The sequence below is a fragment of the Excalfactoria chinensis genome, chromosome 1, assembly GCF_039878825.1.
Source record: "Excalfactoria chinensis isolate bCotChi1 chromosome 1, bCotChi1.hap2, whole genome shotgun sequence".
Taxonomy (NCBI): Eukaryota; Metazoa; Chordata; class Aves; order Galliformes; family Phasianidae; genus Excalfactoria; species Excalfactoria chinensis.
The window spans coordinates 60816268-60844075 of record NC_092825.1 but is presented as its reverse complement, the minus strand read 5'-3'; the positions used below and the strand labels follow the sequence as shown (position 1 = coordinate 60844075).

The 27808-nt window shown below is 38.9% G+C and overlaps 1 protein-coding gene across 1 annotated transcript in view; it reads right to left on the bottom strand.

Moving 5' to 3' along the window:
• The window catches only part of PIK3C2G (phosphatidylinositol-4-phosphate 3-kinase catalytic subunit type 2 gamma), a 188359-nt gene extending 177568 nt beyond the window's left edge, over positions 1-10791 (bottom strand). The window contains exons 1-3 of the mRNA XM_072351379.1: positions 10132-10791; positions 5605-5687; positions 1857-2014 (exon numbers count right to left, since the gene is read on the bottom strand). Coding sequence (XP_072207480.1) covers positions 1857-2014; positions 5605-5687; positions 10132-10791 — 901 coding nt within the window. The remainder of the gene's footprint in view (positions 1-1856; positions 2015-5604; positions 5688-10131) is intronic.
• Between the last annotated feature and the right edge of the window lie 17017 nt (positions 10792-27808).

The window sequence follows — 27808 nt, the reverse complement described above, 5'->3', positions numbered from 1 at the left end:
CCAAGTGCACTTTGGCCACAAAAACACCATGCAATGCTATAGGCTTGGGGTTGAGTGGCTGGGTGACTGTGAAGAGGAAAGGGACCTAGAGGTGTTGGTTGATGCTTGGCTGAACATAAGCTGACAGTGTGCCCAGGTGGCCAAGAGGGCCAATACCATCCTGATCTGTATTAGAAATAGTGTGACCAACAGGAGCAGAGAGGTAGTCATCCACCTGTACTCAGCACTGGTGAGGCCGCATCTTGAGTATTGTGTTCAGTTTTGGGCTTCTCACTACAAGAAAGACATCGAGGCTCTGGAATGTGTCCAGAGAAGGGCAACGAAACTGGTGAGGGGTCTGGAGCACAAATCTTATGAGGAGTGGCCCAGGGAGCTGGAACTGTTTAGCCTGGAGAAGAGGAGGCTCAGGGGAGACCTCATTACACTCTACAGCTTCCTGAAGGGAGGTTGTGATGAGGAGGGGCTTGGCCTCCTCTCCCAGGCAACAAACAAGACCCAAGGAAATGGCTGCAAGTTGTACCAGAAGAGGTTTAGACTTGACATAAGAAAGAACTTCTCTCAGAGAGTGGTCAGGCACTGGGATGGCTGCCCAGGGAGGTGGTGGAGTTGCTGTCCCTGGCAGTGTTCAAGAGGTGTCTGGATGAGGAGCTACAAGATGTGGTTTAGTGGCTTGTGGTAGCAATAATAATGGGAGGACGGTAGAACTGGATGATCTTGTAGGTCCTTTCCAACCTTGTGATTCTATGATTCTATAAACAATTCTTTCTGCTCTTTATGTTAGATGGGACAAAACAGTGTATTCCAACCATTCTGTTCCAAATGACCCAAGACCTTTAGCCTTACATATCATGGTATTCACAAAATTTTGACTGAAGATTATTCAAATATACTACTTTGCCAGGCTTTCCATTAACTGTGGAGATGCTCCAAATACAAGTAATCAAGCATGTATAAGTAAATGTGGAAGTCTTTGCTAAAGTACTTATTAAAACAAACAAACAAAAAAAAGTGTTTTAATACATGCTGACTGACATTCCATAGAGCTTTGGATTTACAACTTTCAACCTGTCAAACTAATAGTCAGCCTTTCACTTAATGAAGCAGCATGAGGGTTGGATTCATTCTTCATTTCTTTCTTTTATCTATATGTGGATTAAGATGTGCGTTGGAATCCAAGTTTCTCCTGTTCACCATGGGTGCAGGATGCACTGTGGCAGTGGCAGCTTCCCGTGAACACTACTGATCAGGTTGAGAGGAATCTCAGGAAGTCCATCTAGTCTAGTCTCCTGCACAAAGGAGGGTGAATAATGAATTCAGACCTTCTTTCTCTGCATTTTGTCCTGTTAGACCTTAAAAAACTCCAAGGATACAAACTCCATGACCTCTATGGGCAAACTGTTCCAATTTGCAGTTATACTCCCTTTTCTTACATCCAGCTGGAATTTCTCCAGTGTCATTTTATGAACATGTTCTTGGGTGCAGACGTGTCTTAACAATCAAAGACTCTTAAGTCTTCAATTTAGCAGTAGAGTTAATGATGTGAAAAATTCCATGACTGAATGGGGACTACCTTTACATTTTAAATTAGCCACAAGCTTAAATTTCTTATGAATCAAAGCTGTAATGTTCGCCCCATTTTATGCTGACAGAATTGGTCCTGAGTGTGATTGAAGAAAGTAGGAATCTACATTAGCAAAGTTTCATATGCTATAAGGTTTTACTTTTATGGCAAATTCATTGAATGAATATACTCGGTACTCACTCACGGCTTACTGTCCAAGTATCTTTCCAGATAACAAATTTATTTTGTTATCATCTCAATGGAACTGAAACATATGGACACTTCAATCATTTACCATGTTGTGTAAGAAGCAGAGGAGATGGTGAAGAATCTGTCCAGATGCTGATTCTGAATCTTATTTTACCAAGAACATGGTCGGGAAACTTTGTTACAACACTCCAGATCTTCCCACTGTTTGTCTTCAAATCACAAGCAGGATAGGTGTTTCTTATTCTGAAAAGAAAATGATGAAATTGTGCTTTAATGGACATACGTAAAAAAAAAAAATAAAAAAAAAAATTCTACAAGATTCCAACAATAACAGTATTTAGAAAAGTGACAGGAATTAAATTTTGTGTAGAAAGCAGAAAGTTTTTATACATTAGTAAAATAATTATATGTCACTTAATATGAAAACTTTCTGTAAAGTCTTCATAGAATTTTACAAGATCACTGCTGAGCATAACCTCAGTGAATCCATAAGGAGTTTAAGCACAAACTTCAGTGTATGGTGATGTGAATCTTAGCACAGTAGAAAGGAGGGTGCTCAAATATGCATTTTAATATTAGAGTTTTAACATAAAGCCAACCAAGAGCACGTGCACAGACAGCTGTGAATAGGACAGCTGGTCAAAATGAATACAGGAACATGCTTTCTATGCAAAATCTTAAGAAGTCCCTCTTTTCCCTCTGCTCTAGGATCCAGTCTGAAATCCTCATTTCTAATACCCTGGGTATTTATGTAAATGTCTTCAAAGCACAGTAAATGGGAGAGTCTCCAAGTCCCTCTGATCTTTTGTACCATTACCTATAAAATAAACTGCCCCTCCTCCTTTCAATTACCAAAGACTTGCAGAAACTAATTTCTCCAGAGGTGCCACTTCCTAATGAACACTGGTCACAGGAATTACGGCTGTCAGCTGAGATTAAACTTGCTTTTTAAGCAAACACACTTTGCAGCTGCAGGTAAGGGTACACATTGTACCAGCTGAAGCTTTACATTTCACTAATTGGTCTGAATATTTTAGTAGCTAAACTCAAACATTATGTACTAAGCATCCCGTGTTCTTTTCTGTTTGTTAGCTCAAGCAGCATTTTGTAGTGCCTGAGCTGGCAGCGCTTTACACACTTTCTCATTACAGCGTATTTTGAGCTATGATTCTCTCACAGAAAATTCTTCATTATTATGCCCTCTTGCCTTAAAGCTGCTGCACAATTCTCAACAGTATGAACTCTTCTTTTATGCCATGTATTTCTATAGAATGAGAAGGAAACAAAACAAAACAAAACAAAAAATAAAATGGAAGAAGACAAATCCTAGGCTTCCAAAATTAATAATCCAATGTAGCAGCCTATTTCTTATAGTGCAAAGCCAGAGGCCATGATGTTTCAGCAGGGTAAGAGGAAATGAGGCTTGACAATACTTTCAGTATGTAAGATAGATTTATACTCATAGTAAAAAGTCATTATACTACAGAAGCTGCTTTGGTGACCTGTGTATGTGATGTCAATCTTGTTCTTTTCTGAGAAATGTATGCATAAAGCTTTCCCCTAGCACCAAATTCCCTCTTGTTACCTGCTTTTCTAAGAGAGCCAAGGACTTAATAAGAGAGAAAACTTCACTACTTATTCTCCAGCATCAAACTAATGGGTTATGTAGACCTGCAAGGCATGCATCACCCTCTCAACTTGCTGGCAGGCATTTTGGAACAAAGTGAACCTCATCTCTTTCCCTACCTACACTTGGTCTATTTTTTTTTTTTAAGATAACATGGGATCAGAAATTTGCATTTTATGCCTTTTAGATAAAAATGCATACAGTTCCAGAATGTTTATGTGTTTATACGTGTTTATGGCTATGTACTGTCTTTAATTGATTACGAACTTCCTTTGGGCCTGAGCTGGAGGACAAAACATGTTCATCCCAGAATTCCAAAATACTTGGTCTTCCAAAGCATAACTGAAGTGGTTATAACTGTAGAGGTATTATGTGAAATCTCATGCCACTTTCTGCACTGTAGGAAATCAGTGTTTACAGAAACAACTAATATTTATAGGGATTTGCTATTGCAAAACACAGTATTTCTCTGTAGTGCTGAGCATATCTTTGAAGACAGAAGGAGCTGAAGAAACTGTATTTGGCACCACAGAGCACTTGGCTTGTCAGCCTGGCATCTTCTGGAATCAAACAGACTTTAAGATGTATTCTAAAGGCACTTGTGGATGAATGTTCACTATGGCTGTGTCCATAATTGTAAAAGAAACCTGATAAATGGATTTGGAAAACTCTTCTAAGGTTCATATATGTACAATGAAATGTTTCAGTTATAGACTACTGTCTGTACAAATATTACCTAGAGGAAAACACAATGGGTTTCTATTTAAGCTACGTGCTGGAGCTGGAAATTCGCACGACAGAGTTTGAATCACATATTTTGCTTCTGATGTATAGAACTGACAGCTATTGAGATGCTTTGGGGAATGGAAGCATGCTCATTTGCTAAGACAGAAAATATTAGTTATTTGTGATCTGATTAATGTTTTTGGTCTTTTCTTTGCTGTGACATTTTCTCCTGAGAATGCTTTCTCATGTGATAGAAAAAAGCAAAGATTATTCCTATTTTGCTATTAAAAGAGTACTTGCTAGTGATGCATGTTAAACAAGGTACTGCAGAACAGCAATGGCTTCATACTATTAATATTTTTTAACCATAGAAATAAACTCATTTATTGAGGGAAAAAATATAATCAGAGTGCAAAGTTAAATGTAGAATAATGTTTGGACATAAAATCTAACACTTCAAATGAAAGGCTGTCAGGTAGACATCAGTCAAAAACAGGGTTCAGATTGAGGAACTGTGGAAAAAAAAACCCACAAAATCTGAGATATATGTCAGCCCCCCCCCGCCCCCCATAGCAGGGGAGCTGGAACTAGATGATCTTACAGGACCCTTGCAACCCAAAGCAATGATTCTATGTGACTGAATACATTTTGAGGTCAACCTCCCACTCATTGAACCTAAAATATATTTGCTGTTAATTTCAGAGCATCATCAGTTTGTTTTTTTTTGTTTGTTTGTTTGTTTGTTTGTTTGTTTTTCCTTTCTTTTAAGAGAAATGGGCTGGTTGACCTTAAATACAATCAATTAACTAAAAACTGATTTTTAAAAAAGTATTACATTCTCCAGCTAATTTCCTGGGGAAAAAAAAAAAACGCCATGCATTTGTGCTAACAACTTGATAGCATTATCTGTGAATATCTACAAAGGAGAATGAAACTGCACAGATGGTCTAAAAACATGCATTTCTTAGTGCTTCTGCATTTAAAGAAATTCTTATTCTAATGCAGATTAAGCCAAAAAAAAAAAAAAAAAAAAGGGCTTTATTCCATTAATCCACACTATTAACTTATAACTGTAAACAATAATTCAAAGTATTTTCGTGGCTTGCTAAATTCAGTGTTTCATCGAGATATTCTGTTGTCACTCAGTTGGTTCCTCCAATACTTCTTTCTTCTTTGACCTGCACAGGCATTAATGCTGTTCCAAGTAAATGGCAGAAAATATGACTTATTTCACACACTACTGACACTGAAGAGTTAAATGTACTTATCAGTGATAAAGATGACAGATAAGCAAGAAAATATGTTTGGAATTAACATTTTTTAATTATTATTTTAATCTTAGAAACAAAATTAGGAGCATTTCTGATTTAAATAGATACTGGAATTTTGGCATTCTTCAAGAGTTCAGGGGTAACCCATACAATTAATATAAATAAGTGAAATGCTACTGTTGACTGAGTAACATTCTTTTATTACTTACTTCTCCACTGTATTGCAAAAAGAAACTGCATTTTCATTACTCCCTTGATCTGCTTTAATCAGCTCGATAGACCAACTTGTAACCTAAAAACAAAGAAATGAAAAAGATCTCAGTTGTTTAGACAACATAAACAGAAGGAACATAAGACTAAACTTGCACTGGTTCCATGAGAACAAAGGTTGGTATCTTATCATCCCAATGCTAACTCAGCAGAGCTCCAAATTAGCACAGATAACACCATTTTGAATGCACTCTTAATGACCTCAGGGATAAAATGGAAAGTCACAAATCATCTACTGCCCAGAGTTTAATGATTTTTTCCTTCTTGGAGAAAATAAATATTTCCAAAGCTTCAAAAAATCACCTAATGTCAGAGCACAGATTAATACATACAAAAAATATTCTTAGTTTACAATGAGGGAAAAAAATGAAGTTTATACTGAAGCAAATTTTAATTCTTATTTTAATTAATTCTTATTTAATTTTTATTTTAATTAATTTTAATTCTTATTTTCTCTGAATATATAATATATATAATATTATATAATATATATCAACATTGAGTTTATGAAGCAAGGTTTTGGTAACAGGAAACTGCAAGGGTGGCCTCTGTGAGCAGCGTCCAGCACTGTCCTATGTCAGACCATAGCCAGCTCCAGCTGTTCCAACAGAGACTTGGCACTACCACAGCTGAGCCATGAGTCACACCAGGTGTGCTCTGGGAGAGCTGTGTTAAGGAAGGGAACAACCATACAACAGCAGCCAGGAGAGGGGACCAAGAAACTGAGAGAAGCAGCCTTGCAGGCACCAAGGAGGGCAGGAGGTGCCTGAGGTGCAGAGTAGCAGCTCTCTGCAGCTCAGGAGAGTCCCACAGGGGAGCAGGCTGTGCCCCTGCAGCCCATGGGCACCACAGGGAGCAGATCTCCTCATGCAGCTATGGAAGAGACTGCAGTGCAGCAGAAGATGGGGCCTGAAGGAGCTGCAGCCCATGAGCACCCCAGTAGGAACAGCCCTGGGTGGAAGCTGCCACCTGTGAGGACCCATTCTGGAGCAGATCTTGAAGGGTGGGCCTCTGGTTGGAGCTGTGGGTAACCAACACAGGATCAGATGAGCTAGGATGGTGTCCCGTGGGAAGCACCCCACATGGAACAGGGGCAGAGAGAGGCCATGAAGAAGCAGCAGAGGAAATGTTGTGGACTGACTGTAGCACCCATTCCCTATTCCCCTGTGCTGCCTGGGAAGGAGGAGTTGGAAGAGGGTGTGGATGGGGGAGGTGGCTTTAGTTTGCTTTCAGTTCTCATTGTTTTAGTCTGTTACTAGCAGGCAGCAAATGACAGCACTCTCAACATGGAATCTGTTCTGCCTATGATAGCAGTTGAGTGAAGGTGAGCAGTCTCCCTGCTCTTCTCTTAACCCCACTGTTTCTGTTTTCAGGTGTCCAGAAACTTTAGCTGAATGTGCACTGAATGTGCAGCTCACAGAAGAAGACTACATATCCCAGAGAACATCACGGTCAGGGATAAGTCAAGGGACAAGGACACTATATAATCTCACTTCAGGGCTGGATTCGCCGTCTTGAATCTTTGGAGCATGGGGGAGCAGTCCAACCATTTCACCTAGAGCTACAGTGGCCTCTTGGTTTTGGGACTCACTCTCTCTCCTATTTTGCTTGATTCATTAGCCTTAATTTCAATTAATTTGTACTATATTGTGTTATCCTGTATTTTGATATAGTATTTAGTAAATAAGTGTGCCTCCTTAGATCGTTGCTGCTGTTTTCTTTTCCCTTTCCTTTTTCCCTTTCCTTTTTGGGCCAGTGGCCCTGTGGGCCAGCTGCCCCCCTGTCATGGGTGCAGGTAGATTTTCGGTTAACCCATGACACTTCTGCTGTGGTGTTCCACTTTGTTTGCCATTCTAACAGTCTTATTCAGCATCAGCTCTATTCTTCTGCTGTTGTAGTCCACTCACAAGATTCCAGCCTAGGAAAAATGATTCACCTCCTCTTCCCAGTTTTTTTTTTTCCCCAAGTTTTCCTTCTCTTGCCATCTCAATGCTCAGTTGCCATTCCCTTGACTTGTCTCACATTCTATCTTGATATAGTTGCTTCTCCCTGAAGGAACTGCTTTGACCACACTGGTTTTCCTGCTACAAATAAATTCTTTTCTTTCTCCCATTTCTTTCTCTCTTAGCTAAACTTCTCAAACACTTCTCTGACTTAATCAAATCCTCCCACACTTTCAGTTGTAGTTGCCCTTGACTCACTCTTATCCTCTTCCCTCCTCTATAATTTAGTTCTTTCCTCCTCCATCAGAAGTATCTGTACCTCTTCTTATATTCCTTCCTCCAGAATGTCTCCATCCCATACCACAATTTAATCTCCTGCTTGTTTGAATCCCACTGTTTTCTGCTTTACTCCTGAGGAGCCTTGTTGTTCTTTTAATCAAGATATCAGTATGCTTTATTTTTCCTATTTTAAGTTAAAAACAAACAAACAACAACAACAGAAAACAATTGACAACAGCTATTTATCTCTCCACTGGTTAATCTCCTCTTGTATTAATTGTTGAACTTTCTAAATGTGGTATCTTGCATTAATCTTAAGAATTCCTGTCCTCAGATTAATTTTCCTCCAAACACACTCCCATCTGTATGGATTTGCATAACTTTACTTCTGTAGTTCTTGCTATTCACAGGTGGAGAAACAAGTCAATCAAATGTCTCTTTTCCTTTGCTTTATGATACTGTGATCACTCAGAGTTAAAAGCAGAAGGTGAACCTAAGCTGTCTTTTAATATTCCTGGTGCTGGGGTATCCTGTAGGCTATTTCAGGTTTCCTGTAATGATTCAGAATGCTAACAAGATCTGGCGGAAAGAGAAGATTTATCATTTTATTTTTCCTTCTCTATGTCAGGATGAACAATGAAAATGAAGACAGATACAACATCAGAGAGAGCCATGGGAATCCTAGAAGACATCATTGTTAAAATCAGTAAAGCCATAAACAGAGTTATGAACACCTGATAGAAGGAAGAGAAAAAATATAACATATTTGCTTCAGAAAGACAGCTAAAGGCTGAGTGTCACAGGGACAAGCTTTCACAGCCACAGTAGATGTATCTATTTTTAGAAGAGAATTATATAGACACACATAAGCATATGCAGCACATGGTGAAGTCAGGACATGGTATATTTCATCTCTCAGAATAAGGATATATCAGTCAAGTGAGATGCAGACAATCTGGCTCAACAGAACAACGTGTTCATCATAATGCATTGTTGTTTTGAATCCCAGGTTACATATCCGATCTAACCAATTTTTTATCTATTTCAAACACACCTTATTCCACATTTCGTGTTTATCCCTCTGTGGCAGTTTTATGAGCCAAATAATTACAACGGTGCAAAATCATATTACTGGTTATATTCTGAACCACTGGTGAGTTCTAGACCATAATCTAGATTCTCTTTGATTTAAAATAGCAAATTTCCATTAAAGTCAATGGAGATATTTCATTTCATACTAGGTGTAAAATTTGCCTTATTACTTTAAAGTGAAAATAATAATAATATATATATGTGTGCGTGTATATTCAGTAAGTAGATTGAAGAAATATGTTGACACTAATTATAAATCAGGTAAAACATGAAGCAGGTGGGACACAGATTATGTCTGTATAAAATTCTGATTAGCTAGACAGAGTAGGCATCTTCCCTTCAGAAGTTATTATATATGGTCTGCTGGGTTCTCTTCTGGTATTAGAATCAAAGGAAGAGGATGTTTGAATGTTTTCATGCTACATAAAAATCTCTTAAATAACCATGTACCATTTGAGGGCATGCTTTCTGTAAACATATATAGGAAATTCTGAGTGCCAAGAAATCAGAAGTTACACAATTATTGGAAAATACACCCGATGCTTCCATACATCTCTATTTTAGGAAGTAGTAAAGACCAAATAAGAAGCAAATAAGAAGTCCCATATTTGCCTTTGGCCTGCTGAGAAAAAAAATCTTTACAGGACTAAAAGCTTTATCTTCCCCCAAAGCATAAATGTTTTCTTTTTCATCAGGTCTTAAAATAAAGTGCTTCTAATACATGTTGCATCAGTATGACTGAATACACAAAGTGCAAGGACATGGCCAATAAAGATCGAGAACTTTAAATGTGTAATGCAATGGAAAGCACAGCAATGACAGCAGAGTAGCAAGGTCCTAGACTACAGGCAAGTGAGGGTTTGTTCAAATGCAAGAGCGTGCACAGAAATAAAGGAAAGAAGCTGCTTACTGTCAGAAGACCTCAGGTATATAGGGAACTCTAACAAGAAACCCTTGCTTCTGCTTCCAACACTTAAATGAGATCTGGGAAGGGATGGATCCTGGCTCCATCCCTTCTGGTCACTTAGGTGAACTATATGCACTTGAGTTCCCCTGGGTTGGCCCTGCCTTCCATCAAGTGCTCAGTCACTGGTTCAAGCCATCACTTAGCATTTCTGTTACAAAATGCTTAAGATCAGAAAACGTAAATACCTCTTTGTCATGTCCAGGGCTGTTTGGACAGGTAGGTCCCATGCTGAATCTTCTGGAAGTATTGGTTAAACAGGTTTCACCCTTTCCACTTTCATCTCTCCTTTGTCCAAATGGATAGTTGTCCAAGAAAACAGGACACTGAGCATCTACATTGTCAAAACCTATCTGAAAATTCCAATAGGTATAACTTCTCTCCACATTTGAATTAAACACATTCGTGACTGGAGTTATACTATTACATCTGTAGATTTCTCTCTCTTGGTTATATGGGTAGGAATCCACCAGAGAGAAGTTTCCATCATCAGACAGCAAGGATGCCTTAAAACCAATCTTTGGTGACACTGTGCCTTGTTGCCAGTGAGGTACAAAATTTTCAGAGTGAAGTTCACAACAAGCAACTGAAGGCTGACTGCAAAGCTGCTGTTCTGGCACATTCAGACTAAAGATATCTGATGTGAAAAAATGTTCTTCTTCATGACGATGTAAGTGTGAAGAACCATAAAAGAAAAATTCATTGTTGACTTCATCAACTATTTGATCAAAGCCCAGATAGACCTTTCCATGTGAACCAGAATGGTATGCTGGGTAAGATGCTTGGTCTCCAGCATGTCCTTCATAAAATTCATTGCCTGACAAAGGCACCTTTCCAAAGTATGCCATTTTTGAATTTTTCTCTTCAGTCTTGTTAATCCTCAAGGAAGTCTTACAATATTTTCATGGTCAAAAGAGTGATGTTCGGAACTGGAGCTATATATTTCCCTACTGCAAGAAAGCACAGAATAAGAGTTAAAAAACTGCAACAAAAATCTGCTATAGTAAAAGCTGTACTTTGGTCTTCTTGTTTTAGAGCTCTCTCCATGAGATGTAACAGCTTTCTTCATCTGAAGCTTGAATGTCTTTTGCCTGATCCTTATCTTCAGGTGCCCTTACAATTATTTTTATTTATTTCCTGTATCATGAATAACATCAAAAGGATGTTTAGAACAACTGACCTAAGATAGTAATTCTGACAAACACTAAAGAAAACCTGCACATAATTCCCCTTATTTTACACTTGTATAGCACACATAAGGCAGAAATAATAATTAAAAAAAAAAAAAAGAGTAGGCAGGTTTCATATTAATGACAGTTTCATTCATATACTTTTTTTTTCTTTGTCTAATTTTTTTTTTTATATGATATCATTTTTTATCCTACAGAGGTTAAGCAAGTGAAAGAACAAGTATAATATATAGAAGACTTGGATCTCCAATTTCTATTAAAAGCACTACACCAAAAAAGCTTGTACATGACATATATAAATAAGAATAATTATAAATAAATTCCAGTCTTTTTCTTTTTCAAAACTAATACATCTGAAAAGCCTGAGATTACATCTCTGTTAGTAAATTAATAGGACAGGATGTAAGCTTCTGCAGTAGTTCACCATCATTCAAACTTAGCAGCAAAGTTCCTAATTCTATTTTGTAATGAAAAAACCCAACAACTCAAATCTATTCTATTCCACTTATTCTTAATGACTTGGCCTGTTGCATTTACTAGTATAGAAGTAGACTAAAACACAAAATGGCGTGAAATAGAAATACCACCAAGCATGTAGCTATGCTGGGTACTTTATCACACAGAATAAATGGAAACATCTGATTTAATAATTCAATAAAAATATATTACCTAGTAGAAAAAAAAAAAAAAAAAAAAAAAAAAAACACACACAAAAGCAAACCACTCCTGAGATGAAAAGTACGCTCGATATTGTTAAAGCTTAACACCGCAAATTGCTTTTCCAATATGTCCCCAAGATGTATACTATATTGGCTTCAATAATACTGCCTTGCAATGAAAACCTATACTATAACAGAAGGTATTAATCACAGTTTTGTTTATTTTTGTTTTACTTGAAGTCAAACTCTAGGTGACACAGCCTTCTATCATCCAGAGTAAGGAATGAGAAGATAAATGAAAAGTTAAATAGGCTGAAAAGACATCTCCATGTTAGAGGATGAATAATTCTTTTAAGCATTCAAGTTAGTAATTCCATGTGCTGTGTAGCTTGGTATGCATTGACTGTGTTGAAGAAAAAAAAAAAGAAAAAAAAGAAATTTATGAAGTTGCCAGGGAACTAAAATGACTCATATCACTTTGAATGCCACCATCAACTTCAATTACCAGCTCAGTCCCCGCACATTTCTCCCATAGTATATCCTGAAGTACATTTGCAGATGAATAAAAGAAAGATAAGAAAGAAAAAGATACATACATTAAATCAACAGAGATAACTTATTTTATTCTTTTAAAAATTATTATTATAAAAATTGGAATGTTTCAGGAAAAATAAAAGACTGGAGAATCTCTCCATCCTGCTTTACCTTCCTTAATTAAGTTTGGTTCTGGGAAGACTGTAATAGAGGCACAGAAAATGCAATGCTTTTTATTCCCTTTTAACAGTTTCTAAAATATTTTCTTTACTTTTCAAACCCATGCCATTTACAATGATACATTAATAGCTAATAGCTTACCCTGCTTCTTATATCACTACAGCTTTTGTGCATAGCATCCCACGTTTATCAGACAGGTAAGAAGACACATATCTCACCTCTATACATCTGTATGCAACTGCTTATCTCCTGCACTCTCCATACTGTAGGAGAAGTATTGCTTTCCTACCTGACTTTAAAAACAGGTCAGATAGATATACAGTGTCAGAGGCTGGAAGGAGAACGATTTGTGTGATTTGTTCCCATGTTCTTCTCACTGGGCTGAGAAGTACACATGAGAAATGAGATTCTGTACAACGCATGGCAAGAAGAGCAGACTCATGTAGTGCTGTGTGTAGCACCACACCTCTTTTACACTGGCACATGATTAAAGTGAACCATTTACACTGGAAACTCAGCATGTCACGCAGTAAATCTCAGTGTTTTAAGTCTCACCTGCTCAGTTATGGCTGGGCTCTGTACTTAGACCAATTTCTGATCCTTTTCAAAGCAACACCCACATTCAGGGAAGAGCTTGGCTTTTTGCCAGCTGCATTACTGCATCTGAATTAAGTGACGTGCACTGACTGACAACGCTGAATTTTCAGAAATCGCTAACAAAATGAAAATGTATAATGCAAGCTTTATATATATATATATATATATATATTATTTTGTATTTCAGGTCTCATTTTCTTTCCTTCACAGTTTCTGAAATCTCATTTTGGAGAGTTTCACAATTTTTCTGTGCAATATGAAGACTTGCTTTTCCTTTGAAATGACAATTCATATTTTCACATAATTGCATGCTTCTGGGATCTGGTGCTTTAAGGGCAAATCCCAACAAATTATGTAAAACATTCACTACAAACCAAGGGAGCGGACAGCATGACACAATGCTCACAACACTGTCGCTGCCATCCTACTATACAGAAGTACTTCCCTTACTTCCACATGCACATGCATTCTAGTATAAAAGCTTTGTGAGCTGTAGGCTCCATTTTCTCTCTCTCTCTTTTTTATTCCAGAGCCCAGAAGTGCAATACTGGTTCAGTTGCTAAGCAGTAAGAATACATGTTGCAACCTCTTACCTGAAACACACAGTTTGTTAGAAGAATATACAGCCTCCTCCTATTTCTTCCTGATCTCAGACACTTTCAGATGACCTATGTGCTTTCAGCACCAAGGGGGTGTAACTTATTTGTCAGACGCTTCCCTTCCTGTTTAACCGGTTTACTGAGGTAATGATTCTTTCACATGGTTTCCTTCAGGGAAATTTCAAACAGTAGTAACAATAAAAGGTAACACCCTATTTGTTGTTTCTCTCATTACTTAAGAACCATATCTTTTTTTTCTTTCTTTCTTTAAACAGGGTAGCAGATGACGTCACACTAGAGAGCATGTATCAAACATGCTTAAAATAAAAAGACAACTTCTCCACGGGAAAGGCTGCAATTACACCAGGATTTAGAACTTTCACTCCACTCCATCTTCATACAGCTCCTTACTGCCACTGGTGGTGGAACTCTGAAAAGAACTCTTTGCTCACAGGAGAAATGGGAGGCAGAAGTATTGCTTGGCAGAGAGCTCCTCTGCCTTTGGCTCCTCAGTCTGCAGAGTTTGGGCAGAATTTTCCTTACATATTTTTCAAGGATCGATGGAGCCTTTGCACCTTTGAAAAGAGCCTGATGAACTGGGGTAAATACAACACCAGTTACTAACATTCCTAGACCTCAACTTTGCCAGGTGTCTTCCGTAAAAGGGAGCAACAGAGGCAGCACCATACACAACATGGAAGGAAATCCCTCTGGACCCATATGCCTCCAAGCTTCCAACATCACTTAATAAGGAATAAATGATCCCACTGCAGTGGCAACTCAGAATTCACCCAAAATCCCAATCCTAGTATACTGCAAGGTTATTAAAAGCAGGGAAATATCCTCAAAGAAGGTGAGGCAGTCGGTATAAACAAAACTTATTCAATTATAAAAGGCTGTACAGTAAGACAGAATGGAACAGGATAAAGCATTTAAAGTTAATAATTAATTAGAGATATCTTATATCTGATAAACTGAATGAATAATAATTTGATAAAGCATTACTGGGAAAACTCTGCACTTCAAAGTACCGCCAAAGCTGTCAGTGGCGTCACTGTGATTTAAAAGCAGTTTGTCAAGGACAAAAGTTATTGCAGTTGGTGAAAGGCGATGCTTTTCTTCTCATATATTCTCCAACCCTTAAAAAATGCTAACTTGCCTGCAGACCATTTGTTGGCACTTATACTGCACTGTAGACATTACCAATGATTACTGTGAAGTGACCCTGAGCGAGGATCACACCAATTTTAGGAGCTGCCATTTCTTAATATATGGCAGCGTGACTGTGTGTTATTGCTTCATCTTGCAAAGACTGAATGTCCTAAAAGGAGAAGGATAAAGAAAACAGAGAAAATATGCACGGGAAGAGCCTCTGTTCCCAAGCAAACACAAAAAGCTGTATGTGTAACATGAACTGAGCTGGGACATGTCCTGTCCCTACAGTGATTTGCATGAGAAAGCTAGGAAGATTTTTCTTGGGAAACCCAGAACATTTTCACAATCTTTTACTTTCTGTTTCCCATCAAAGTAATAGGTGGGAAACTGCTGAGTCACTTTCTACTCTTATTTCCTACTAGAGCTATGGAGAATCATCTCCTCCCCTTTTTGCTGGCATGTGGGAAAATCTATATAGACAAAGAAAACTGGAGATTCACTGGGATGCTGCCTTCTGTTCTGTTAGACACTCTTGCTGCTCCACCAACTGGCGGGAACCCACACCTCACTAAAATTAAAGACAAATCATGTTTTGTTTAGCCATATGTGAGCTTACATGTACGACTTTGGTCTGATTAAAAGCTGAAGGTAAAGAGCTGGTGAAGTAGTTTCTCCTACACACCCCAAGATGTACATCATTGTCAGCAGGTCATTTCTTTAAGTCTTGCTTCATACAGCGTTTGGAGCTTTCCCAAACCACACCTTTGCGCTTGAAACCTTGAGACTTTGCATTTAGCAGGCTTGTAAGGAGAATGCAGCGAATTGTTTCAGCAGCCTGTGGGACCAGAAGCCTGACTAAACACCCAGGCAGCGAGAAGTCTGCTCCATTTCCTAACAGATCCAACCGCTCGTGTTACTATTCTCCAGTGCCACCTACTGACATTTTCCCAGAACTGTGGAGCAAGGAACCGAAGTCTTCGTGTCAGGAACAGTGACGATTAAGCTTTATGTCTGGCTGCAGGGGATGTCATCATGTCTATCATTGTCGCTGACAAATGTGACCCCTGTCAGAAAGCTGCACTTTATGAGGAAGATTCATGGTTGTTGAGATCCTGCCTGCAGATGATGCGATGCTACTTCTCTTAGTTCAGTTCTCCTGCTGCAATCAAGGTGATGAGAAAGGATCAACAAAACTGTATGGAGTTTTTTCACACATTGGTGACAACAACAACAATGTGAACACTGTCAAGATTTTATTTTGTTTAAGCAGCAGAGGAGAAAGAATTCCAGTAATAAAAATGTGGTTTGCTGCACTACCTGTCCTTATTTCTTTCTCACTTTCAAGATTTGCACAGTGTGTACTGTCACACGTTTGGTAAAACCCATCAGAGTAGGTGCTGCTGGGCGAGAAGAATAAATGTCTGAACAAACATGACAGTGTTTGAATCATGATGTGACTCATCTATTAAGAGGACTTATGTTGTAAAGGGCAAAAAGGACTTGCCAATTCGGAAAACAATCCTCATCCTCTATTTATTCACAGGGAACAAGTCAAGGAAACTGACAGAGTTAAGAGAGATTAAGGAAGCAAAGTTTCACTTTTCCATGAGAAAGTGATAGATTATGTTATATTCTATTCAGAAAACATTTTGAAAAGCTTTGCTGACTCCTACACATCATATATGAAGTTACTAGGTTACCAACACCCTGCCACCATTTGAAATACCCTGTTGTGAAAGACCTGCTTCCCCAGCCTACACACATGGAATGCAAAGCTAACCATGACTAAATGTAGACTATGGATTTTAATCTCTCCTTTCATGTGAACATCTTCTGGGCTTTGATCCTGTAAAAGGTACAACGCATTTTACTGGAGTTGTTTCTGGGAGCAACAGTGACTCCAGCTTCAAAAACCAAATTGCTGAGAAAACTGAATGCTGAAATGGAGATCAATCTCATCTCAGCTATCTTAGAATACAGTTAAAATAAGACATACTGGAAGATTTTTATATATCTCTATATGTATGCATACACACTGTATAAACTTATCAACACATGTACATATGCATGCATATATAAAAATATGTGTAAGCACATATATATATATATATAATATGCACTTATATAGGTATATATTAGACTTTTGTATATGGGTGCATGCATACATAAAAGATTCTAGTAAACACTAAATAACCCCCAAAAAGGAGTTAAAATGTTTCAAAGGAGAATTCCAAGAGTTTCAGGTGAGAGAGTCAAATTTCTCAAAGCTGAATGCCTAAAGCCATAGCTTTTTCTCATACCGCTTTTAGGATTTTGCTTTGTGCTGTTTGCTTCCATTTCCCTTACCTTCTGTGATTTTTCCACTGCTATTCTTTCTGCTGTCCAGTCCAGTGTGCCTGCTCAATGGCTTTCTGTTAAACTCAGCTTTGTCATTCCAGTGTACTCAACAAAGTTTGTTGACCTTCCAGAAACTGTTCATATCATACACTGCACAAATATAAAACCAAAGTCTTGTGATACTAGCATGCTGTTAAAGCAAACTCCCTACATTCTACAGCAGGCTTTTTCCTGTGGAAAATTTAGCAACTTGGTTCATCACCTTTTCTAAGGCTCCTTTTCCCACTGCAGTCCACAGTGCATGGACACCTGGGGTATTTCTGGAGTAGAAGAGACCCAAAGAAAACAGAGATCAGCCCCAAAGCACAGAGCTCAGCCACTCTGGTGAATCTGAGCTAGGGTGACAGAGCCAGGGTGACTTTGCTATTGTAGTCTGGCAGAATGACCTCAGAATGGCCTCAGGGAACAGTATTATGACTGCCTTGAAGAGAACATAAATTAAGCATGGCTTTAAATTCAGCTCATGATAAGTGAAGGGAAGTTTTTCACTGAGAAAGTGGTGAGCTGCTGGCACAGGCTGCCCAGGGAAGCTGTGAACACTTTCTGTCCCTGGAGGAGTTCAAGGCCAGGTTGGTTTTGGGACTTGGGCAGCCTGATCTAGTGCCTTATGTAGTGGCTGGCAACCTTGCCTGTAGCAGAGGGGTTGGAACTAGATGATATCTGAGGTCCCTTCAAACCCAGTCCATTCAGTGATTCCATGAAAATAGGGATGAGGAACTGGTAATAAAGACCCATTTGCACCCCTTGCATTCATGACGTGAAGAGTATCTTCAAGTCCACTGGGGAAATTATAAAACATAATACCATAAAACAGTATATTATAAGCTAGTATATACAGAAAGACTAGTATAACAGCTAAAAGCTATAGGCTCTATTGACTTTGTCAAAGAAAACAAGTAATTGTTTAAACATAAAACTACACATATCTAAGGTCAAAACAATATCTGACGTACACATTACTAACCTTGTCTCAATTTGCATTTCTGAAAGGATGCTTTTAGAATTCTAGAATGGTTTGGGTTGGTAGGGACCTTTAAGCTCATCTAGTTCCAACCCCTCTGCATTAGGCAGGGACACCTCCCATCAGATCAGGTTGCTCAAAACCCCATCCAGCCTGGCTCCTCCAAGAAGGGGTCATCCACAACCTCACTGGGCAACATGTTCCAGTGTCTCACCACCCTCACAGTACAGAATTTCTTCCTAATATCTAGTCTAAATCTGCTCTCTTACAGTTTAAAACCATTTCCTTTTCTCCTGTTACTACATGCTTTCATTAAATGTCACTCCCCAGCTTTTCTGTAGGTCCTCCTCAGGTACTGGAATGCTGCTATAAGATCCCCCAGAGTCTTTTATTCTCCAGTCTCCTGCTGGTCACGTTTCACTTTATGCAATCCAGGATACAGTTGGCCTTCTTGTCTGCAAGCACACACTGCCAGCTCACGTTGAGTCTTTCATCAATTGACAACCCCAAATCCTTCTCCTCAGGGCTGCTCTCAAGCCATTCTCTGCCCAGCCTGTATCTGTGTTTGGGATTGCCCCAACCCAGGTGCAGGACTTTGTACTTGGCCTTGTTGAACTTCATGAGGTTGGCATGGGTCCACCTCTCAAACCTGTCCAGGTCTCTGGATGTCAACCCTTCCCTCTAGCATGTCAACTGTACCACAGTTGGCATCATCTGCAAACTTGCTGAGGGTGCACTCAATCTCACTATCCATGTCACCAACAAAGATGTTAAATAACACCGGTCCCAGCACTGATACCTGAGGGGCACCACTCATCACTGATCTCCACTTGGACGTTGAGCCATTAACCACAACTCTCTGAATGTGACCATCCAGCCCATTCCCTATCCAGTGAGTGATCTATTCATCAGATTCATTTGTCTATAATTTGGCGACCAGAATGTCATGCATGTCAAAAACTTTGCTCAAGCCTAGGGAGATGACATCAGTTGTTCTTCCTTTATCCACTTGTTCTGTAACTCTACCACATAAGGCTACCAAGGTTATCAGGCACAATTTGCCCTTGGTCAAGCCATGTTGGTTACCACCAATCACCTCATCTTTATTTTCCATGTGCATTAGTCGGGCCTTCAGGAGGATCTTTTTCATTATCTTGCCAGGCACAGAGGCTGACTAGCCTGTAGTTCCCTGGATCTTCTTTTCCTTTCTTGAAAATGTTTCCCCTTATGTTTCACCTTTTCTGATCAATGGAGACTTCACCAGACTGCCATGACCTTTCAAATATGATGTATAGCGGCTTGGCAACTTCATCCACCAGTTCCCTCAGAACCCATGGGTGGATCTCATATGGTACTATGGACTTGCATACCCTCAGGTTCTTTAGATGGTCTTGAACCTGATCTTCACTTACAGTGGGTAGATCTTCCTTCTCTGCAGTTTTCTGCAGCCTGGGCAGTGCGGCCAGAGCCGTCACCAGTAAAGACTGTGACAAAGAAGTCACTGAGTACCTCAGTTTTCTCTGTGTCCTTTGCGACCAGGTCTCCAGTTTCCTATTGTAGAGGGTCCACATATCTCTGTTAGCAACAGTGCACAAATTGCGGTACATTACTATGCATCTTAAATAACATAGTATTTCTGAATTTTCATTAGACTTCTTGCACGGGGGTAGCGTCTTGCATTTTTATTTCTATTTTAATTTAATTTCATAATTGCTCACAGTATGACTGAAATGCTTGCTTTGAAAAAAAAATAAAAACCCACAAACCAAACATATGGTTTTCACAAAAAAAATTGTCAGAGGCTATATATATAGTTTTTAAACCAACTGAACAGCATTCCTTATATGCAATTCAAGATATAAAGCATCTGCTTAGATAGCTAATTTGGCTGCATACTTAGGTTGCCTATGCATGCCAACAAAGCATTCATTATTGTTTTCATTAAAACTTTACCTGCAGCATGGAAACCAACAATAATTTACTTGAGTTTCTGCATAAATAATGCAAAAGTTCTGCTTACCTGCAATAATACATATTTTGGCAAACTGCTATGTGAAATTAAGTTCACAGCAGCCCTCCACCACAACTGGGGAGGCCCTTAAATTAGTGGCTGGCATGGAGATACTCTCAGCGCAGATAATCCAGCTTCTTTCATCTATCACAGCAAAGTACTTTCCTCATCAGTGTTACCTGGGCAGATTATATTACAAAGCAGCTGCTGTCTGCTATGTCAGGTCCTGTGTTAGCCTGTTCATACTTCTGCTAATGACGCTTCTATATTTATGAAGCAGGAGACCTGTATAATTGAACAGATCAGTTGTGTCCACTGGGCCTGGGTGCTAAATTTACACTGCAGCAATTCTGTAGCTATAAACTTGCACCGTACTTGATAGCACCAAAGTTACTCACCCTACTCCTGTAGCCTTAGCTTAGATTTGTGCCCCACACAGCACTATCTTGAGCAATTCAGTCAAACTTTATTTTTCCAGATCTTGTGGCCTCTCCCTCTTCTTCTCCAGCATTGGAATAAATCTGTGAAAAGACAAGAGTCAGGTGTGAGCAGCACAATGTTTCACATCACAAGTGAGCAGACACATGTACAGTCAGAGGAGAGCTGTAAGGCGCAGGTGGGGAGCATGAGCAAGAAAATGATGGTATAGATACCGCAGCTGAAAATGGAAGAAAAGTGGTTAGTATCCATAGTGTTACCTTGCACAACAGCCTCAATAGATGGCCGATGCTTTTCAGGGACAGGTTCCCATCTCACAATGAGATCAGATAATCTGGCAAGTACTACATTAGGAAAGGAAGAGAGAGAGAAAAACAGAGGAATAGCCTTTGTTCCACTCATCCAGCAGCCTAAGAAAATCTCTTCCTGAAAGAGTTCTGTAGACTTCATATTGAAAATTTTGGATTGGGAACTCGGGGTGGGGGGTAGAGGGGGGTGAAAAACAAACTAGAACAAAAGAAACATGTAGTACCATGCACCACCATCCTACAGCTAAATTTCTGATGACATGAAAGCATTCAAGGAGGCACACATTCCACTACAGCTGTGAAGGAAAGTGAAAAACCAGGAGGCACTATGTATATTCCCTGACCTAAGTGCTGAGCCAGCCCTGGCTCACCAGGCTGGGCCTAGTTCACTTCACTCTCCTTTAGGGTTCAGAAACATCTGTTTAGAATAAATTTTATGCTGAGGGTGGTACCCTGTTCCAAAGTGATGTGTCACAAGCAGCACAAGTCTCCCCTTTTTCCCAAGAGAGAACTGTATTTACCAGAGCATTCTGGTCCCAAGCATGGGAACACCAGACCTGTCATTCCAGTTCTGGTGGAGTCAGTGTGGGAGCTGTCCTGATGCAAAGCTCTGAGCTGGGACATCTGACTGGAAACCTGTAGTGATCAGACAAAGCATGAGCCTGGGGTGTGCCTAAAAGCAAATGAGTACAGAACTCATTGTCATTGGGCTTTTCATTAAGTCCTGGGTGTTTTTTGGAGGAAGAGAGAGTCTCAGAATGTAAACCAGAGCAAGTCATCCTCATAGTTTGGGAGGTTACAAAGAAAAACTAGGAAATCTGAGTAAATTTGATGGTCAGGTGCTGAGGTATCATCTCAGAAGGCTGCACTGCAGGCCTCCAGAACAGATTCAAAAATAAGGTACACTCTTGTACCAAATAACATGCCCTTCCTTTGAGGCCTATCATCAGTGTGTTACAATTAGCCAGGAAAAGAGCTTGATACTGAAATTTGAGAATATATGCAAGGCTTATCTTGGTATTAAAATAAACCTCATCCTTGAATATCAACAGTGAACAACACTTCTGGCTGTTTCTACTGACTGTTCCATACCTACTTCAGAGCATAAAGTCTAGAAAAATAATCCAATCAGTCTAGACCAGGGCTGGAGCCCACTCCTGATACATTGTACATATCCTTTACTGCTGCAAACTAGGAAAAAACTATCTCCTTCTTCGATTGGTTGATCTACTTTTTTAGCCTTGATTCAAATAGAGTTATGCAAACTTCATGTTTGCTATCAGGATATGAAGAAGCCTATTGTAAGCAGGATATGGTTTTCTTAGATGTAAATGCACATGCAAAATAGAAAGAGCTTTGATATTGAGATTTTTTTCCCCCGAGGTTCAAGTATTTTATCATTTTAATATTATTCCATTTTCCTGCGGCATTCAATTTTAAAACGTCTTTTGTATTAGCTCAGAGTATTATAATTCCTTCAAAATTCCTCTGGAGGGCACTATTACCATAACTATACAATTAGCTACAGATGGATGTAATAGAGATAAACACTAAATAGCCTTGTTGGCAGGAGGTAGAGTGTCTTTTAACCAAGACAGCTTCTTTACTGCTGCCTGGGACTTTGCTTCAGAAAAGGTGTGAAATCTTAGCTACATAGACAAATAAAGTTTAGAAATTATTATAAAAGTTTGTCTGGGAAAAAGTGCAGGCTGCAGGAGGCAAAGGTAGATAAATCAGTGTCTTTGTTATCAAGAACTGGTATTTGGTATATCCTTCAAAGACTCTGCAAAAGGGATATTCCCCAGGTATAGGTTGAACTGTGAGGCTTTGGGGTTGGGAAGGGTTGAAGGAACCTATACCTCTTAGTCTCTATGTTCTCTGTGACCACTACTGTACCACTAAAGCTGGGCCAGCAATTGCAAGGTCCCCCTAATCATGCAGTAGTGCTTTCCTGTCTCACACCATAGGGCAAAGTGATCTACTTTCCAGGATTCAAAAAGTGTATCCAGCATACAGAGATGGTAAGATGGATAAGAAGGGTTTCTTAGTAGCTGCATGTTTTTCAAAACTGAGAGGGAAATCAGAAATGAACTTTGCAGTTCGTTGAAAAACTTTTAAAAACAGGATAGACTCACACAAGCTCGGAAAGGTGGAGTTAAGTGAACGTGTACATCTAATAGAGTCGCCCTCTTGTGATAATGTAATGTACTACATGGTCATCATTTCGGGGCTTTCTGAAATTTTGTAGGATAAAGTGGTGACCTGTGATGCTCAGATTTTACGATTTTTGCCCCTGGGAAAGATCATATCTGAGAAAAGTTTTATTTTGATTCTATTAATTCTTCTCGTCTTTTCCTTTTATCAGCTGCACATTTAGCCGTTTCCTTTATTTCCTAGTTAAAGTATAAACTATTTGAATAGGTACAGTATTTCTGTGAGAGATTTTACAGCAAGCAGCACACTGAGAATATGATAGCAGTGAGGATCTTGGGATACTATGTTGAAGAAAGCAGTGTTGACATAATGTGTTTTTAATTAGGCCATCAAGAAAGGAAATACGTAAATTAGAGGGAAGGGCATATTTCAGTTATGACAGGAAAAGTATTTAATTAATATTACCGAGTAAGAATTAGCACATACATGCAAAATAAAAAACCTGCCAGAACAAAAATAAATAGAGGCTTTAACTTAATTTCCTATGAAATTAAATCTGGACCTGCACTGATTATTTCATTAGCAAAAGTAATCCTTGCTCTTTTTCACTGATCTCTTACACATTTCAAACTGATTTCTCTGTTCTTCATTATCACCTCATTCAATGTCAGTCCCCACATGTTTTATATCAACATTTTTTTCTTCCTCCCTCATTGCCACACTGAATTTTCACAGCTTCTCCCCCTCAACTCTGGCCTTCAATAGCAATTGAAACATTTTGTTTCAGAGGAAAAGGTTTTTTTTTTTTGTTTGTTTGTTTTTGTTTTTTCTTTTTTCTTTTTTTTAAAAAAAGGGGGAAAAAAAGAAAAAAAAAAAAAAAAAAAAAAAAAAAGACATGAACTTTCCAAATAGATGTAAGAGGGGGAAAAACAACAACAAAAAAAGATAGGTCAGATTTTGGGTACACCAACCTTGACATTGTCCTTTTTAAAATACTCCCCAGGCAGTGTTAACTTCTGCAACCAGCACTCATGCAGCCGCTCACCCTAGGGCTCAGTCAGCTTGGCAGGATGACAGAGGTCAGCATTTCACACGAATGAACAATTTCTCCAATATATAAGGCAGCCATTCAGCTTTCTCTCTCTTTTCACCTGTCCTTTAAAGTTTAAACTGAGGCTATCATAGGTACTGTGCACAATGCAATGAAAATCCCTCTTTCTATTAACCCTTTGAACCCTTATGATGAGAAGTGATATCCTCACAAGTTTAAACTGAGAGACAGAAGCTGCAAAAGGGCTCCTCTTCCCACCCCTCTTCTTTCATCAGTTCTCCATACAGTTCCTTTTGGTTATGTACTTTCCCTCACAAGTAAAACATTTGTTACTTTTCTAACTTGATCACTGAGTATGAGAAAATCTTGCTATTCTGACTGTCCCAAATGTGTGCCCCAGGAGAGTATGATATTTTGACCAGATTCCCTTTCTGGATTAATACTTGTATTTCTGCTTTGGATGTGATTGGATAAGGATAGGACGCCATTGTGCAGAACTTGCACAATGAGACCCAATACATTTAATTGTGATAAAACCGTTTTTCCAGTGAATCTTAATCAAGGTGCGAGGCAATAAGTACAAATTTTGATAAAGTTAGGGGGTTAGGCTAGATGAGCACAATTCTACAGGCTATAATCAAAGACTGAACTCTTTAGTCCTTAAAACTGAAAAGCATGTACTATGCCTGTTATTAGTTTGATGCTTTGAACAGTTATCCATCCAAATTGTCTGGACAATTGAAGAATAAGTCTATGTGACTTTGATTCAAGCCCACTACTGAGAAATGTGTGAAAATGAAAGAAAATCAAAGCCTGTGCTGTACTTTTACATAGCCAGCAAACCTCTGTGCTCCCTAAATTCAAAGGTCAAATAAAATTTCTCAGAGTTAGTCTGGGGCTTCACTTTTACTCAATGTGCAATTCTTAAATAAAAAAAAAATAATAATAAAATAAAAAAAAAAACAAAAACAAAACACTATTGGGAGGATCTGATTAAGATAGATTAGGTAAATTAGATTCAGAAGGTTAAGAACACAGTAAAAGTGTAGCATTTACTGCATTACATTTAGAAGGGTTTAGGTTGGCTACAAGAAAACTGTGTGCACTCTGGAGCCACATGCTGATATTTACCATCCCAGATATCTACATATACAAAGAATACACAGAAGATCAGTGGAACAAAGTGCAAACAATTGGGAAAGTCAGGGAAGTGCACATCTCTGAGTTCTGATTAGTTGTAAGGGCCATTACAGCCACTCCTTTTGAATCCTAAAAAGCTTTAAGCTGGGGAAATCATGGAAGGGCTAGGATATCAAATTATGACGAGAGGTAAGAAATTCTGTACTTTCGTCCATTTGGCTGCTCCAGCCTCAGTGATATGTAGAAGCTAAAGTAATATTAAGATGTGCGGGGTTGACCATCAAGCCTTCATTTTCATTGCACAAAACACTATTTTGCCTTTTCCAGCCAGAAGACTGTGAATGGACTACAGCTAAGCACTGAGTGTACTTTGTTAAAATGTATATACTGAATGAAGAAAAATGTGATCACAGATGGTGCCTGTTTTAATTAACAAGAGTGATGCTTAAGCCACCCTGATGTTGATAAGTTTATGAAGGTTCCAGACAATGGAGAAAACTGACTTGCATTTTTTTAAATTTAAGCTTTTATTATTATTATTATTATTATTACTCTTTACCTCACGTCCCAAACTATAAGCTCCAGTCATAGAATGGTAGATTCATTAAGACTAGAAAAGACCACTAAGACCATTTAGTACAATTATCAATCCATAACCCACCATGCCCACTAACCCACATCCCATCCTTCAGTGAAATACCTCCACATTTCTTGAACACCTCCAGGAAGAATGACTCTGCAATGTCCCTGGGCAGCCTGTACCAATGCCCCACCACTGTTCCAGAGAAGACATTTGTTTCTAACGTCCAGCCTAAGCATCCCCTGGCACAACTAAAAGCCACTACACCTATCACTGCTACCTGGGAGAAAAGGCCAACCTGTTCTTTGCCACAGTCTCTTTTCAGGAGTTGTAGAGAGCAATAAGAGCTTCCCTGAATCTTCTCTTCTCCAGAAATAACAATCCCAGTTTTCTCCACCACAATCCCAGTTTTCTCCACCGCTCCTCTAAGTCTTTGCTCCAGATCCTTCACCAGCTTCACTGGCCTCCTCTGAACACGCTCCAGGGCCTCAATGTCTTTCTTTTGGTGAGGGGTCCAATACTGAACACAGTCCTCAAGATGAGGCCTCACCCACCATACAGAGAGACAATCACCTACCTTGTCCTGCTGACTACACTATTTCTGATACAAGCCAGGATGCCACTGGTCTTCTTGGCCACCCAGGCTCATGTTCTGTACATTTATACCTAGTAAAGTGGGGGCATGGGGGCATTAGTCAATAGTGAACTGCTAAGCTTCAGTTTCTGTCTTTCTCAAGCCAATATGGTTCAACACTTCTGTTGTATAGCTAAAATGTTTGGTCAAGGTGAGAGAGACCCTCTCACAGCTAAATAGAGCTTGCTAAAACAACTACAAGACCAGAAGCAAGGATTCTTGCAGAAATATCTTGTGGGTTTTAATTCACCTTTCTTTTTCTTTTTCTTTTTCTTTTTCTTTTTCTTTTTCTTTTTCTTTTTCTTTTTCTTTTTCTTTCTTTTTCTTTTTCTTTTTCTTTTTCTCTCTCTCTCTTTCTTTCTTTCTTTCTTTCTTTCTTCCTTTCTTTCTTCCCTTTCTTTCTTTCTTTCTTTCTTTCTTTCTTTCTTTCTTTCTTTCTTTCTTTCTTTCTTTCTTTCTTTCTTTCTTTCTTTTTCCTTTTTTTTTTTTTTTTTTTTTTTTTTTTTTTTTTAAATTTCCAGTGATATATTTTAGAAAGTTTACAGGAAAAGAAAAAAATAAAAGGGATGGAGTGGAAGAGGGGATGGGGTGGAGGGGGGGATGGGGGAGTAGGGTGAGGCAGTTTAAGGGCTCCTTGCCAGAAGGCAGAAGCTTATGATCCATCCAGATCTCTGAAGGCTGAATTTCAGCTAGAATTCTCTGGAGCTTGGCCTGAAGTGGATGTTGCTTCAGCGAATTCAATTTTCCAAGATATTAAGAACTGAGAAAGTAAAATAGATGACAGGCACTGAGGGTGGAACCGTAGCCCCACTGCAGGTTAATGGGGCTTTTTGCCAGTGTCTTCAGGTAGGCTAAGATTTCAACTCTGCTTTAGGGAGGAAAGCAGAAAAGTGTATTGCACTATTTAAACCTTTATCATGGTAAGCCTGAGTTTGGCAGTAAAATGTTTATAATGATACTGACTCTGCCTTTAAGACTCTTTGATAGGTATGGAAGAAAAGCATTACATGGGAGTGTGGTATTAAAATTATTCCACTACTAGACTGAAAGAAATGAAGATTTTCTAAAAATTGCTACTCTGAGCATATCAAGACTTTGAAGGAGTTAAACCTATGATGGAGAAGAAAAATAAGATTTCTGAGGAAACTACAATTTTTATATTCCTTTTAAGGCAGAAGACAACTGAGCAATGTAAGCTGACAGCTTGTTTTTTACATTCTAAACATGCTGCTTTCCTCAGCAGAGGCATAGCACCATAGAAGAAGAAAAAGTTTCAT